The following is a 16,930-nucleotide window of genomic DNA, read 5'->3' as shown; positions in this document are numbered from 1 at the left end:
AAAACATTTTTTCAGATGTAAAAATGTGGTGGCTGCTTAGCATCGTGTCTTAGTTTGGTATTCGTCCGAAGAGGTCCCCCTGTGCAGCATAGCTGTTCCAGGACACTGTTGCCAGGCAATCCTTAGCTGTCTTAGGTGTGTGGTGTTTACCTATCCAAAGGGCTTAATTTTTGCTCACACCAGTTGCCTCTTTCTTGTTTTTTTTTTTTCCTTGGTGCTATTGTCATACTGTTCACAAAATGTGACTCCTGCGGCTGTTAGTGGAAGGTTGTTCCAAAATCTCAGTTCTCTGGTTATTGCAAAACACCTTTAGTTTCTAGCCTTGTTTTCCCCCATGATTGGTTTTTATTTGACTTTAAGCCAACTTTTTAATTTACCTTGCACAACTTTTTTTTTTTTTCTTTCCACGGTGCCTTCCCCTAAGGGCCTTTTGAAGCTTTTTGGCATGATAAGGTGAAGGGTTTTGGCTGCTCTTGCAGGGAGGATGCAGAGTGAGGAGAGAGTCATCTGGCACTTGGGGAGCTGGAGAGTAGGCAGGTTTGAGAACTGGGGCATTGTTCACTCTATTCACAGGGTGGCACAGATTTTTTTAAAGACGAGGCACAGCAGCTTGTTAAAAGCATCCTAGCAAAAACACTAAAAGGAGTCATATCCTGTTAGGCTTAGTTTTTCGGGATTAAGTAAACCAAGTTCTCCGTCACCCTCTTGTTTCTCCAAGAGCACTGGTAATCCATTTTCATGTTAGGTTTAGGTATTTCTGCAAGCAGTGGGATCAGTTAAGACAGTTGCCAAACAGCACTGCCCCTCGGTTGTGCTGCAGAAATGGCTGTGGGGCTGTGATACAGACTGGATCAGGTAGCTGATTTGGGTTGGCGTGGTTGAACAGTTGGTGTCATCTTGTATTAAGACACCCAACACGTCTTCTGTGAGGCTTGTCATGCCTGATTTGTTCAAGTATCATCGGTGACTTTTTCATAGAAGCATCACATTGTGGCTCAGACTTGTCCAACAACTGTTTGAAACGCCCAGAACACTTTCCTCCCTGTTGCTCTTCAGTGCCTGTTGTTTAACTTAATCATCTGTCTAGTCTTTAATGCCATCAGCTTTTTCAATATGCAAGTTCTGTGTGCTGATAATGTATCTTAGCTTTGCGTTAAAAATTTCAGTTTAATTTTAAGTAACAAGTAGCTTACAATTAGTTGTGGTGGATCTAGTTCCGAAGCAGTGGAGTTCTCCGACAATTTTTATCTTAAAAGAAAAAAAAAATTTCAAAGAGGAAAATGCCAGATTAGCTTGCATTCTACCAGTAGGGAGTCAATGTTGCATTTTAACTCTGTTTGCATTGCCTTCTGAAGTTTTCCTTTGCAATGTGTTCTAAAGCCTTACATAACTGAGGTGAAACTAGGTGGGCAGTTGCTTAACCAAATGTTAGTCATTTCCTTTTTGTTTAGAAAGTGTCACCCGTTTTAAGTATGTGAACAATCTTTGCGTTTCAGAACTGCAAAATACCTGTGTGGTTTACCTGTTGCACAAAATTGTGAGACAAGTTTAGAAGCTTATGTTGAAGTCCTACAAGAGTTGAATCAGATGCAAGGAATTAAATTATTCTCCCTTTTCTCCATATCTTCCTTTTTGGGGGTGATGGGGCTGTTTAACTAATCTTCTCAAGGAATCCCATCAGGCTGTTCAGTGTCATATTGAGTTTGAGGGAGGGTATACTGTATAGAATCAAGTAGCTCAGAATGAGTTGATCCACTTTTTCCTGTTCTGGTACCTTGTCTCTGCAAGCTTTAATATATGTCTGCTTTACTAGCTTGTGGATGTTCATTTATCATCTGTGTTTCTACTCTTTATTTCTGCCAAACAGCCAGACTTTGAAATACTGTCTTGTGCTCATATATGATTCACATTAAATCTGAACTCGTGGTTGATCTGGTGTACAATATTGGCATTTTATGGTCATATTTCTCTGGCCTCAGATAGTTTGAGAATTGAAGTTTCTAGATATTTAATCTGAATTGCATGCTTACGAATTCGAGTAGATTACTGTGTGCCGTGTCTACACGCTTTCACACACACGGTATCGTCAGAATAACTAAACAGAGGTCATCATTGCCTTTCACAATCGCCTTTTAGGAATTTGCCAGAGAAGGATGTTTCCATGTATCATAACTGCTATTTTAGTTAAGATGAGGGCATCACCTTGTTAAAAGTGCTGAGTTCAGATTTAAGACCTTTTTTAGGATGTAGTTGATGTGTGCATTAGATCAAAGTTGTTAGTCTAATTCCTGCATCTAGACAATTCACAAACTTCTTTCAAAATGGCAAATGTAGTTACTTTATGTTCACCAGCAATATCTAAATGTATTGAGACCGGATGAAGATTATTTTCATTCTTTTTCTTTTAGTCTGAAAAGGGCCAAGTGGTGTTTTACCCTTTTGCTGGTAAGGTAATTACAGGGACCTCCTCACCTCGGAAGTGTTGCAGGGCAGACTGCATAGTCTGTGGATGGACATGTTACTTAAAAGTTACAAAGTGACCTCAATCCTGTTTATAGTTTCAGTGCTTGCAGAAATTCTGTATGAGCTATTTGCTTTCCACCATACTTTCCTTAGCATAAAAGACTTCTTTGACCAAGACTAACTTGGTCTTGATTAACTTTGAAATACAACTGAAACTCTTAGAGAGAGCTTCCATGCCTTGTCATGGTAATGTTGACAGTATAAATACAATTTCCTTCCAGCCCCATCCTATCCTGAAAGGACATGGGAGGCAATCTTGTTGGCTAGTTTGTTGTTAATGTATATACTTGCTTGCCAAGGGCACATATTACTGAGCTACATGGCTCACAAATAACTATTATCTTACTCTTCCTTTTCCCCTTCAACAGGAAAAACATAAATGAAAACAACTTAGGAAAGGCAGATGTTGCAAATAGGAGGAAAATGCATCATATTGAGGAAGCAGCTTTTGCTCTAACTGAACTTTTTAGTTGTACACAAACAGTTTTGCATGTGTGGGTTTTTTCTTTCTTTTTGTTCTGAACACAGTAGTTGACATGCTGAAATGGGACACTTGTTGGATTTGAGTATGAAATGGCAGAAGCAAAGTTTACAGATGCACATTAGCCGGGCAAAGGCTGGGCTCACAAGTGATGGTTGCTATGTGGCATATGGAAAATGGAATGGATTCCATTTAGGTGGTGGAGAATAATCTGAGCAACTTCTTATGGTTATGGATGTGCGGTGTCACTTAAATGGGTAAAAACCCCATACTTTCCTCTAATATTGCTGGATCTTTTGTTAGTCCTTCAACTGACCTTGTACTGCCTACTCCAGGATGAAGTGAGCAAGTTTGTTCTGCTTTTTGTCAGCTTTTTGTCAGATTGGTTAATCACAATATTTCTCTCTCTTTTTATAGAGCAAATTCGATTAAAGAATATAAGAAATGTATATGGAAGATGCTTGTGGTATCGTTTACGACTGTTAAAACCACAACAAAACATAATTCCTACAGTAAAGTAAGTACGTTTCATTTGCATGACTTTCCATTAAAGCAATTCCTACATTTTTATTTTTATAAAAATACCTTTTTTTGGTAATCACAGCAGCTGGAATTAGTTATATAATAATGGCTTTCATGTCACAGAAGAGACATTTGCTGTAATTGAATAATTAATAGTTAATCATTATTATCTAGTAGGGCTTGAAATCAAGATGGATGCTGTTTGTCCTTCATAAAATACCTGCTAAATGAAACCAGTGAACCTCAGCACTAAGAAATAAGTAAACAATGCATTTTTGTTTCAAAAAATAATCCTTCCTCACTGCAATTAGTGGCGGTAGTGATGTATTTTGATTTAAATATTTAATGTGTAAACACAGACATAGTAATAATTTGTATGTTAAAAGTTGGTGGTTTTATATCCTTCAGTTGTTTATTACTCCCACGCTCAAAATATTTTGCTGTCTGTTATGTGTATGTTTCAGCTTTTTGTGTTTTTAACATTGACTTTGTCTAGAATCAGGTCAAAGTCATCCTTTGAAAATAGGAAATACTACTGTTTACCTGCAGAGGACAGACAGTTAAAGAATGGAAAGACTCTTTGTTGATAGTGGGTTGCCTCTTTAATATAAAAATAAAAAAAGAGAAAAGAAATTAATTAAAAGTCAGAGTGGCTTGTCTTATCTGTGTCAAAGGTGGTTTTATAACTGAAATACTCGTACCTGCTTTAAAATTGCTTTAATTTTTCTTGCTATTTTAATATCATGTCTTGAAGACTGCTATCAAATGGCTTCTTATGTTATTTGTATTATTTGAGTTATAGTAGCAGTAGTGTATTTGTACATTTAAAAAATTCTTTCTTCCAAACAGGAAAATAGTCCTCCTTGCTGGCTGGGCATTATTTTTGTTTCTTGCATACAAAGTTTCCAAAACGGACCGAGAGTATCAAGAATACAACCCCTATGAGGTTTTACATTTGGATCCTGTGAGTAACAGCATCTTTTACTAATCTCTACGACTATAATGGTATATTCTATGTCTAGATGTAAAATTTAAGACTTCCTTTTTAAACAAAAGTAGTGAACTTCAGTGAATATATCTAGTGGTTTTGTTCTTTTTTGACATCTGAAAGTTACTGCTTCTTAAGTCAGTTGTTAGATATTCTTTGCCTATATCTGTGCTAATTTATAACTTACGTGTCTAACCATCAAAATTCTAATGACTTTCTTAATATAGTGATTTATGTAGTAGATTTTTGTAATGTATTTTGGATCTTACTGTGGTGTTGTTTTCCTTGCTTGGTACTGGAAAAAAAAAGAAGTCATTCTGCCTTTTATGCCCTGTGAAAATAGCCTCAATAGCCATTTTTAGGGATGCTGCTGAATTGACTGTATAAACAAGAACATATGCTCATTTGATGGACAGTGATTGTACGGCAATATTCCTCTTGTAAATGAAAGGTTTCACTGAAGGGTGTTGGTGATGCATATTTTGATGTAGTAAAGGTTACCTTGAATCTCAGTTGCATCTGTGAATACAAACAACAAACTCTAAATAGTGATACCAGCCAATTGGTTTATTAAACTGGCAAAAAAAAAGACATAGTGTTTATCTAGAAAACAGATGCAGTGCTTTATTTATATTGAAACTCTGATTCTAAATGGGTATAAAAAGTTGTATATGCCCAGGAGACAAATAGACCTTCTGGACATCTCTTAAACTCTTATTTAGTCTTGTCAAAGTCTTTTCTTCATCTTAACCGCAATACCTCAGGCAAATTCTCTGCTTTTGGTAATTATTTCCTGATACGAAGCTCCTCTTCCGAGTAACAGAAGTGTAATCTTTTCAGTTCTGAAGTCTGAGGTACGTTTTCACCTCCGGTCAAAGGAAGTACACTGTGGGTACAGCTCAACACGAGAATATGGAAGAACTTTCGACATTACCCATTTTGATTAAAACTGATGTGTATTGTTGGCGTGGGAGAACTTAGTATGTACATGAACGTTAACAAATACATCTCTTGCTGTTGGCGAGGTGGCTTGTCAGCATATAGATAGGCATGACTGGTACTGCCTCTCTGTGCTAAGAAAGCCATTACAGCAGATAGATGACTCCAGCCTGTTTCTCGCTAGACGGGTAGAACAAGACCTGCCCGTCATGTGCGGCGGCAAGTTATTTTAATTCAGCCTCTGCTCATTTCCTCTGTGAATGACTGATTGTTGACTTGCCTTCTCTCACTGACGCACAGGAAAAAGATAAATTGTTACTGTTGAATGGTATCTGTTGGAGCTGTGTGGTTTAAATGTTCATGTATCGGGGTTAACCTTGGTTAAACAAATCAGGCTAGGGGTTAGGTCATCAGAGGATTTTCTTTTGTCATCTTTGGCAGATTTCTGCAAGTAACAACCCTGAGGGGAAACAAGTACGTGTGTGGTGAATAACTTGATGTTTGTGAATGAAAACTTGTACACGCGCTTAAGACGCATGCGACTTATCCAGGCAAAGAAACCAATACGGGAATGCTCCAAGAACTGATGGAGGGATGGAGCATATTGTCATAAGGACAAACTGAATTAAAGTCAGAGGTGTCAGAAGGGGGATGAAGAGATGGGTGTGAAGATAGATGAGTTGAAGTAGGGCTCAAAGTAGAGCAGAAGATTCCAGAGCGTGTTTGGTTTTATTTCTGTGCTATCAGATGATGTCTGTTAAATCCCCTTGAAAACCTTCTAGTTCAGACTGCATGAAGATCAACAGCTTTCTTCTGTTGCCATTCAGGTAGAACCCACAGAGTTGTTGCCAGCCTTGCTGATGTGGAAGTCATACAGATGTTGAAGTGGTGTTAGATAATGGAAATGCTGTTGCTGTTAACCCCCCCCACCCACCCAATAAAAAAACTCCAACAAAAAATCCCCAAAACAAAACCCCCAAATTAAAAAAAAAAAAAAAGAAAAGGTTGCAGATGTAAGCACTTGGAAGTTTTGGTACACAATAATTCATTTGCTTCTTTGCATTCACACCATGGCTAAGACTATATATTTTTTTATCTTGTGTTAGTATATCGGCTTGTAACAAGAGGCTTTTTTCTCCAGAGGAGAACCACAACATGGAGAAAGTTCAGATAATGTACATGCACCTTTTTTTATATATAATATCAGCACTTTGAATATAGAATAGCTCTTTTTGGAGCACATCACTTAAATTCACTAATATATAAGTCTTACTGATTTATTGACAAAGTATCCTTACTGCCATTTTACAGCTGGGATCCAAGGCAGAAAGATGAAGCTCAAAACTGGTTATAATTTTGGATTCTTTAAGTAAGACAATTGGGGCCTTAATTTTTTTTAAGTAGTTAATACAGGGAAACTGTGTTCCAAGCAGAGAGCAGCCTGGGACAGTTGGTGTCAGGCAGCAAAGCATTTCTGTAACTCAGGGCTAACCTCTGCAGCCTGACATTTGAAAATGAGTAGTAATCAATTAATGAGAGATGAAAAATTTGTCATCAGCGTATCAGGGATTACATGCAACCGCTGTGGCCGAGAGAGAAGAAATGGGGATTTCTTCTTTTATGGGCAGCATTCGTCTGAGCTGTGAAAACCTACCTCTTCCCCAGCAACCTGATTCCCTCCCCCCACTTTCCAGCTTCTGCTACTCATCTGGCATTCTTCATTTAGTCTTGAAATAGCTGTTTTTACTTGAAGTCTAATATATTATGGAGTAAATTCATCCTGTGCATTAAATGAGGCAGGCATGCTGTTGAAAAATAGTGTTGGAAACTGATGGATACATTGTATAGAGAGAGATAAAGTGCAAATGAAGCCTCAGGGTAATTTCTGGTTTAAATTTATTGAAACAGTACCATCATTTTTAAATAACTTCCTGTGTGTTTATTATGCAGTTAAGGTCAGCATGCTAGGCCTCTCTACCACAAAATGTTGACAAGTCCCATGGTAATGGTTCTGTGAAATTTAGCAGATAGTAAGCACAGATAAAGTTTTTCTAGTATACTATTAAGTTTTATCTGTTTTCTTGAGTAGCGAAGTTTACAGTCTGACCTGAAAGTGAGTGCACAAGGGGTTATGTTGGTGTTGGTGGCATTTGACAACATGCTGTAGTAGAATAAAAATTGATCTCTTTCTCAGGTATAGGTAATGTATTCCCTTTGTTCAAGAAGTTTGAAATAATTTATGGGTAGGATGATTCTAGTCAAAGGCATTCTTAAGTGGCAGGGCAATCCGCTGTTCGTGGTGACTGACAGATTTATTTCTGCCTACAAGCTGCAAGTGAACCATCATACTTGATCTATGAACTCTTTGCTTAAAAAGTATATCGCAAGTGAGAATTCCTCATATTCATGAATATGTTTAGGAAAATATAAGATCTGTCAAACAGAGAAGGCGGCCTTACATATTTTTTTCTATGAATGGATAAACATAGTAATCCAGGAAAAAATACCCAGCCATCTGACTGTCTTTTTGTTAGAGTATGACTTCTAACTTGTTTTAAAAATACTACGGTGGTTAAAATATTTTTTGAAAAATAATCATGTTTCCATGAAATGCATCTGTAGTTTCATGATTATATCGTATTAGAAGATAATTCTTCAGTTCAATTAATGGTTCAGACAAATATTGCACAATGTGCTTTAGAATATAGATATAGAAGAGTGGATTTGATTTCAGGTATTTATTCATAACTCAGAACTTTCCTTTTTAAGGGAGCAAGTATATTGGAAATTAAGAAACAATACCGTGCACTATCGCTAAAATACCATCCAGATAAAGGAGGAGATGAAGTTATGTTCATGAGGATTGCTAAGGCCTATGCAGCGTAAGTTTCTTTTTTTGCCTACAAAATATGGGAACTTGATATTATGGGGAGGGAAGCCTCTAAGGTAATAAATAGCAGGGATGACCTAAGCAGCCAGGGGAAATGTGTTCGTATATGTAACAAAAGTCCAAACATGTTTCAGTTCGGTTCATACTTGTTCTGTACAAGTTAGGAAGGATAACTTAATTGTTTAGCAACTGTCAGAATACTGTAAGGTGTTAGGTCTTTGTATTAAACTGCCATGTCAGCTAGGAAAAATGTTTCCAGTGTGATTACATATTAAATTTCAAAGATGACAAAGAACAAAATGGATGTTGCAGTTTTTAACCAACCAACCCTGTCACAGCAATTCTGAAGTGTTGCTTAGAAAATAAATATACTGTTCATTTCACCTGGTCATAAAGCCAAAGAGTAAGAGACGGTATTTTAACTCTGTTCCCATCTAGCAATAAATGTTTCATTCTGTTTCTCACTCAGTTTTGTCTCTGTGACTGTTTCATATAACCTATCTAGTTCTTAAAAGTTGAATCTTCAAATTCTCTTTTCCTCCAGAGTATTTTTTTGTCCTTACCTCTGCTCATAGCTTTTTTTTGGTTTTGTGTTGGTTTTTTTTTCTTAATCTGAGCGATGATGTCTAATATTAGAGTTCAGTATAAAGGAAATCCTTTTTTTATTGAATTTTTCCATAATCAAGATGTGGGTTGAGGTTTTGTAATGCTGTTCATACATGGAATGTTAATACACCTTTGTATTCTTTTGTACTCTTAATGATCATCTGTCAGAGTCCAATGCTCTCTGACCAGGTTCTTTTAGATATTCCATGTGTGGACCATGTAGTGTTTAATATCAAATTTGCTTATCTGAAGACCATTGATGTTACACTTGATTTCTGATTTGCTGGAGTGATACATTGTGTTTTTAGTATATTTTGTTAGTTAAGACTTAGCAAAATGCAGGAATTTCAATACACAGATCAATCACAATACTGATGTGATTCCCATTACCAGTCTCTCTAATAAAGTCACTGTCATGATGGTGGGTGTCCCCAGCTGCCAGGAAGGCATGCGTGGGTTGAAACCAGCTCAAGCCCGTTGTTCTCCTCAAAATCCTTTTGTTAGTTGTCTAGTTTTTATACTCGGTTGGACTGAGCTAGGTGTGCACTCTCCCCATCCTGGTCTTGCAAATCCGAGGAGACATTCATACTTTTTTAGTGCACTTGAGGAGAAATGTTTACACCACCAGTTGATCCACTCAGCTGTTGATAGGTGTTTATCTAAAGCAAAGGCCACCCTCCAGTCTGCTTTGTGTTGAGACAAGAGTCAGCCAGCTTCTTTGCAGTAGCTATGGTGACTCACTATGGTCAGTCTGACCTTCATATCACATTGCCCTTGCCCATCTCCTCTGAGCCTTCTTCCATTGTAGGGATTTATTGGGTCAGAACCTATCAAGTTCGTGGTTTCAGCTTTTAAGTCAGTTGTCTATGTGGTTGACCTTACTGACTGAGAGTCCTGTTTGGGGTAAGTTGAGAAGGAGAACCAACGCTATACTCACTTGAGCAGTTTTGGTATCCTACTTTCTGCTGAAACACATCTGCATCACTATGAAAGTCCCTTCAATGGGATATTGTAGTCTTGCTTTCTGAACTCCTGAAACATCTTGTTTCTTTGCTTTGCAACCTGGCACACAAATGCTTGGTGATACAGTTTGATATTTCAAATGCTAGTGCAAGGGCTGTGGTGGAGGCATATCTTGAAGTAAATGACAGTGAAGTTCCTCAGCCATGCTGCCTTGAAAGAATATAAAAGTTACCCATTCAGTGAGTCTGCTTGTTAACGAGTGTGAGATTTAGAAATGATCAGAAGACGTCTGACTCGCTGGGTTTCTCCTGTGAGACAAAATCTTGCATACAGTGAATGCGTGATGTTCTGTTTCCTAAAGCAGTATTCTCCCCGTTACTACAGGGATTCTGTTTGAGGTGCTATATTATTGCCAAGAAACTGTCATTATGGAACAGGCATAGAAACTGTAAGATTTAGGAGGTGGTGTCTTAATTTATTTCTCTCTTAAATATGAAACTAGGGAGTTCCAGGGGAAAAAAAACAACCAAACACATGCCATCAAAAGCTAAAAGTCTAGAATAAGAGAATTAAAAGCCCATATGGACAACTTCTGCTGTATCAATTCATCTTGCATATTCATCTTCCTTCCAAAAAAAGATAATGTTTTCAACCTCTGTCTTTCAAAATTTGTTGCACGGTAACCTGGCATTGAAAAGTGCCCTTTGTTGGTGGGTACAGAGTCACTCTCATGAAAGGGAGGTGTGATTGTTCCATTCCCCGTACAATGGTGCACCTTCTGTGTCTGATTTCTTTTGCTGGCAGGGTGCTAAAAGAATTCCCCTGTGTATCGTGAAGGAATACAGCAGTATTGTTTCATGTCAGATTTCATACAAACAATAGCTGAAGTTGTTTAGCTTGCCAAACCATCTCTGAAGGATAGTATAAATGCCACATTTTAAAGTTTCTGTATGTTAATGATTTAAAGAGAAATTTCTTCTGTATTAACTTAATATCTCTTCTTGAAACTAGTTTAACTGATGAAGAATCACGAAAAAATTGGGAAGAATTTGGTAATCCAGATGGACCACAAGGTAACAATTCTGAATGACAGAAATCCTGTACATTGAGCTGTGTAATATCTGATCATTTGAGAAGCATTCTGATCTTAATGTATATAACTTTCTCCTGTGATTTGAAGCAATGCATCTGATCAATTCTTTGCTTGTGAAACTGGCACTGGTGTGATGGTCGGAGGGCAAGGCAGGACAGAGTTTGCTTTCACATTGCTCAGATTTCTTATTAGGAAAAAAAGAGAAGGGTATTTTTTAATTAGTCAGCTTCAGTAGGTATCTAGAGAGACTTGCCCATATTAAAAGGAGGTATAAGCAAAAAATAGAATAATACTCATCAGAAACTTGTCAATTTTAAACTTTTCTTAGTATTTATGATCAGATACTATAAACGTATATTGAAAAATTAACAACTAGCTATAATGCAATAAACACTTTGAAGGGATGTACATGAGGATATGTATGCCTTCTGTTTTCTGGAAGCAGTACTGTTCGCAGTACTGTTGGAGTGTAGCTCTATGCCACCTTCATGGTGAGGAGTCCTGATGATTATCACTATGCTGGTAGATTGTTCTTGGGCAGGTAGCTACATGGAAATAATTCTGATGATGGTGCATTAAAATTTTACAGTAGATGATCCAAACTAAAACCATTTGAGACTGAAAGCTGATAGATTCCCCCCCCTCCTATTTGCAGTTGCTTGAGTTGCTTGCATAACATCTTTGTGACGTTTAAGTGGACTAGTTGTGAGAAAGAATATTGTATATTTCTATCTGCTTCTGATACTTATTCCAAGCAAAAAGGAAATCTGCCATCTGTTAGGACAGGCCTCCGTAGATCTCTGCTTGTTGATGCCCAAACTGATGCAGCTTGCAGGACTAAGTTATACTACACATCTATGTGGAATGAGTTATGGCCAGCTCCAGTAATAAATGGAATTTGTAACTTAATTGTGAACTTACAGGATGATGTGAGGGAACTCTGTGCGGGGAAATTCTTCTTCTGAATTATATCCATCCAACATAGGAAATAAATTTTAAAGGGGAAAAAAAGCCTCGGAAGCAATGTTTCAAATAAACAATCTTCCCTCTCCCCTCAAAAAAACAACTGTGCCAACTAAATCATAGTCTGACAAAGGCATTTCTGGACTAAGGTGGTGGTTCAGTTTCTTTAACTACCGTGTTTTATAGCATAGCAAATTTCTTTCAGCTCCTAGCTTCTCTTGGTTTCCTAGCCAGGCAAGTAGGAGGACTCTGTCCCTCTTGATGCAAAATACAAATAAAGTCTTGCTTCAGAAATGCTGTCGCAATATCAGCAAAATGGTACCATAAATTTTCGTCTGGTATAAGCACAAATAGCTTTCCTGATGCTAAACTGTTTTTTTGTATCCACAAGCTACTAGCTTAGTGTTGCCAAGGCATAGGATTTCAAATTAGGCAGAATGTCAATGCCCTTGAATGGACCTGAAGCTGTGACTTCAAAAGAAAACTCAACCAAAAGCTGAGAATTTACAAGCATTCTTAAAACTTAATGTCGTAAATTCACTAGGTGTTATTCTGTTGAATTCCTAAGCTTGAGGTGTGGTCAGGTTGATCAGATGTTTAATTTGAGTCTCAACAAATAATAATAGTTACCAGCTTAACTGCATAGAAGTCATGTTAGGCTTGTGCATAACAACTGGTTGTCTGAACTGATGGCTATCACAATCTGTTGGAGACAGAATAGTATCTAAGTACATAGGGGATCCTAGTCTGTCCTTATTTAAATCAATAATCCTCATTGATACCTGCTAGTACTGAGGAAAGCATGTTTTTGAGGTTTGTTTTTTTTAAGCAGGCCCTAGACATTTGTAAAGTCTTTTTTCTTTGTTTCCTAGTACTTTTAGTGTTGGCATAGGTAGCCTTTGCAAAGTTCAATTTACTACAGCTAAAGTGTCCGAAGACAAGCTGTTTTATGCTAGTCTGTATTCGGATCTGCGTACTGTAGATGTTACTGTTAGAGAATCATGTCTTCTATTTTATGCAGCCTAACTCCTTTTGAGTTGAAGTGTTCCTTTCTCGTTCTTACCAATCACACAGAAATTTGAACTGGCAGAGGGTTTTGTTTTTACAATTTACAGTCTTAGAACACTTTCCTAAAGTTACAAACTAATAGAACTTTTTCCATAGAATTCATTTGCTCAGTTTTCTTGCAGTTAATTTATTTACTGAGTTATATGTATTTAAACTGCTGAAAACTCTGCAAGGCAAAGCTCATAAATCCTTCCATCTGTGAAATCTTTCTCTCGTTTTTTGTATATTAATAAATCTTGTGTATATTTCACTGCAATATGTTAAGCTAAACTCTTTGGTATTTCAGATGTTGCGTTTAAGTCTTGCTATTTTATTGCATATAGGAGTGTATTTCAAATTTGTTTTTTGATTTTGCTAAATTTGTTATAATTTTGCTTATTGAAGTGATTAATGAGGATTTTTTGTGGGTTGGTAGTTTTGTTTGGTTGGTTTGCTTGTTAGACTTAATGCAACTTTAAAACAATTCCTTAATGTTTTATACTGAATTCCTTTTCTTTCATCCTACAGCCACAAGCTTTGGTATAGCCTTGCCAGCTTGGATTGTGGATCAGAAAAATTCAATTTTGGTGAGTCAACTTACTTAGCTCAAGATTTTAACGTGAACTTTTAAGTGTTCACCTTAAAATATTTGTGCTTAATGCAAACATGTACTTAATAATATTTTGGTCCAAATGCATGTCTTTGAAGCAAATTTCAGGAGTCACAAGCATGAGAGTAGCTTAAATCTAACCTTTGAGAGCAAAGTATTAATATACTTGGAAGGATCTCATTGCAGTGATAATGAGGTTGTACTGTGGTCACCCGTGCTACAAAGCTGTTGCAAGGAAAAACATATAGAACTGTTTGCTGGATCTCTGTAGTCTGTTTGGTTTGCCAGTGATGCTGTAATCATACAGTGTCTAAATGTTTGTTGCATTTGTTGCTGCAAGGTATTTGGCTTACCTGCTTGATATATTTTAATGTAGTAATCATCTCTGTCCGCTGCATCACAGTTTAGCTGACAACTCTTTAATAGTTAAAGAAACCTACCTGAGACAATGCAGGGATGATTTAAAAGTTTACTTACACTAAACTGATACTCCTTATTTAAATCCTACCCAACTGACTATATTACTTGTAAGTTATTCTTCAGAAATAATGACAGGTATCATGCATAAGCTTACATTAATTTGTAGTAGGCTTGTGGTAATACTACTTTACTGTATTTTAGAATAAAGATTAAACGAGTGGTATTAACTGAAGTATCTAATGCAGTATGTTTCATATTTTTCTCTAGGTTTTGCTTGTATATGGATTAGCGTTTATGGTTATTCTTCCAGTTGTTGTGGTAAGTATTATCTAATTAATATTCTACCCTCTGTAACCAAGTGTAAACAAAGCTATCTTAGACATAAGTAGAGTTCCTCATTCTTGCCTTTCACGGAGAGAGTGAGCAAGTGAGGGTGTTTTTTTTTTAATGTGGGTGTTTTATTATGGAAGAAGTGTAGTTGCTGTAGAGTTTCCAGAAAAATGCAGGGCCGTGATAGAGAGAGGGCTGTAGGGAAAATACTAGATATCACAAGAGTTAGACTGAGTTATGTAATTTGTCTTGTACCTTCTGTCATTCATCACATGAAAAATTAATATGATGTGATGAACTCAAGAATATTTTCAGTGATGTTACTGTAGAGCCAAGAATGAGATGTCTGTAGCTGGTGCTACTAGAATGATTACTGCATGTGGAACAGGTTGTTGATTTGGTTTCTCCTGGCTGCCTTTGTTTTCATAACTTCAATTTTTATTGATCTTCTGTACACCATGAGATGTCTGCCCTTGAGATTTCTGTGTGTGAGGAATCAGTTGCTAGATGAGTGGTATTTCAGGACTTGGGTTTGCCCTATGGTACTGCTTGTGAACAATGTGCCTTATCAAGTAATTGTGCATTTAGGGTATGGCATTAAGAAAGACTCAGAAAATTGACACCCAGAAACTTTCATGCTCTTGAGAAGAAGATTTTGAGTGTCCTGGGGTCTGAGCAACTGCTTGCATCTCTGTGTGCAGAGGCTCAGCCAGGCATTATCCCTTCTCTTTGAGAGTCTTTCTGTATAATTGAAGATGTAGTATAGAAAATTAGATGTGGAGATTTCAACAAGTTGTTGAATAAGAAGTCTATAATCCAGTGTACAATGTCTACATATTTTCTCTTGTCGTTCTGTTTAGGTTTCATTTGGTGTCTGTTGATGCATTTTTGTATACATGTACTTTTAGTGATTTATACCAGGCTTATCATGGCTCAAATGAAAGTAAACATCCTTTCTGTTGTTACAAAGAAATGTCCTTAGCAGAGAAAAAAATAATCTGCCTTTCCTTGCCCTTATACCAGATGTAGACTTCTGCATTCAGACTTGTCACTGTAAATTTCTTTTATAGTCAGTGAAGAGGAATAGTCATTTTTATGGAGCAAGTTATTTTATCATTTCATTCTAAGTAGACATACAAGATGATTCATGCCTTTAATGGGCCTATTTCTCTTTTATGAATCAATAAAGAAGCCAAAGTTAACTACAGTGTAGTCATCCTATATCTGAGATAGGCATCTAAAATAAAGGAAGGCTAGTTCCACCCTTTGAATCCAGATCAACAAAGGAAAATACTGGTATGTAGTTCTTCCTAGACCTCCACTGACCTAAATAAAGTTCTGTACATGAGGTGAGAGAAATGAAGTGTATCTGCAAAAGCAGTTAGGGCAGCCTCTTTCATGTAGATTTGGCCTGGCTGTGTTATATTTTTCTTTCAGTACTTATGCTTAGACAAAAATGTGGTAGTTACAGGATTATAGTCTAAATTTTTCTGCATAAAAGCTTTAAAAAAAGCTGTGCATTATTTTGTGTCAGGGTTCATCTATTCATGGAAGAATCAAACCTTTTTATTAATCAAACCTATTTTAAAAAACCCCAAACTTTTTGGAGAGCCAGTCCTAGAGTATTTCCCAAATAATTAAGTAAATTGCAGAATTCTTGTTGTAGCAGGGGAATTTACACTGTTGCCTATTAAATTTATAGTAGAAAGCATCACTTACTACTTTAATGCTTGTTACTTTTAACTTGTGATAAAGTTTACAATAGATTGAGAAAAAAACATTTAGTTTTTTCATGTTAGTGAGCTTTGCTTACAAGGAGAAGTTTAATGAACAGACCGCAGTTTATAACCCAGCACACAATTTTTCTTAAAATATATTATAGAGAACAATTCTGTACAGTGAGTTTCATAATTTGAAGTCACTGGTGTAATGCTAATTGAGGGGATTATTGGAGTGTTTCTGAAGGTTTGGAAAACTTCTTCTGTCAATCTGAAGGCATATGTCTAAATTCTGAAAATCTGCAGTAAGGGCACTGGGCCACCTCCAGATCCCCATCTAAAAAGCATTTCTGATTAGGTGACTTAAATTATTTTTTGCATACTTTCTTATAATGAAGTAAATCTTATTGGTTCTTGCTTTGCCCTTAGTCTGTCTAAAAGGAATTTGATTTTAATGCTGTGTTGCACAATAAGGAGTTACCATGTATATAGAAAGTGGTAAATCCAGTGGGCTTAATGTTTAGTGGATTCACTAAAACAAAAATAAACAAAGCAGTGTATATGTGTGTGTGCATGTGTTGGGGGGAATTCTATAGGCTAGAGATCATCTAAAAACTTTCACCATCATATTCAGATGAATATATTGGTGTGTTTTTAAAATTTGTGTGAGCAAATATTTTTTGTTTCCCTCTCCTTTCTGAAATTCAGTTGACCTTAAGATAGGTAAAATCAATTGCACTCAGTTACCTGGTTGTGAACAGACTTGAAGTGATCCAGCAGAGCTGTTTCGATACTTCGTCATAGCTGATGTCAGTTTGTTCTTGTTAAATGTCCCAG

The 16,930-nt window shown here is 36.8% G+C and overlaps 1 protein-coding gene across 1 annotated transcript in view; it reads left to right on the top strand.

Annotated features, from left to right (window-relative positions):
• The window catches only part of SEC63 (SEC63 homolog, protein translocation regulator), a 64,130-nt gene that overhangs the window by 15,415 nt on the left and 31,785 nt on the right, over positions 1-16,930 (top strand). The window contains exons 2-7 of the mRNA XM_081997878.1: positions 3,422-3,521; positions 4,376-4,490; positions 8,223-8,335; positions 10,924-10,985; positions 13,544-13,602; positions 14,313-14,363. Of these exons, the coding sequence (XP_081854004.1) occupies positions 3,422-3,521; positions 4,376-4,490; positions 8,223-8,335; positions 10,924-10,985; positions 13,544-13,602; positions 14,313-14,363 (500 nt within the window). The remainder of the gene's footprint in view (positions 1-3,421; positions 3,522-4,375; positions 4,491-8,222; positions 8,336-10,923; positions 10,986-13,543; positions 13,603-14,312; positions 14,364-16,930) is intronic.

This window comes from Phaethon aethereus (assembly GCF_964289735.1).
Source record: "Phaethon aethereus genome assembly, chromosome: 3".
NCBI classification, from domain to species: domain Eukaryota; kingdom Metazoa; phylum Chordata; class Aves; order Phaethontiformes; family Phaethontidae; genus Phaethon; species Phaethon aethereus.
Note: the sequence above shows the minus strand (reverse complement) of the source record. Positions and strands in the feature narration are given on the sequence as shown.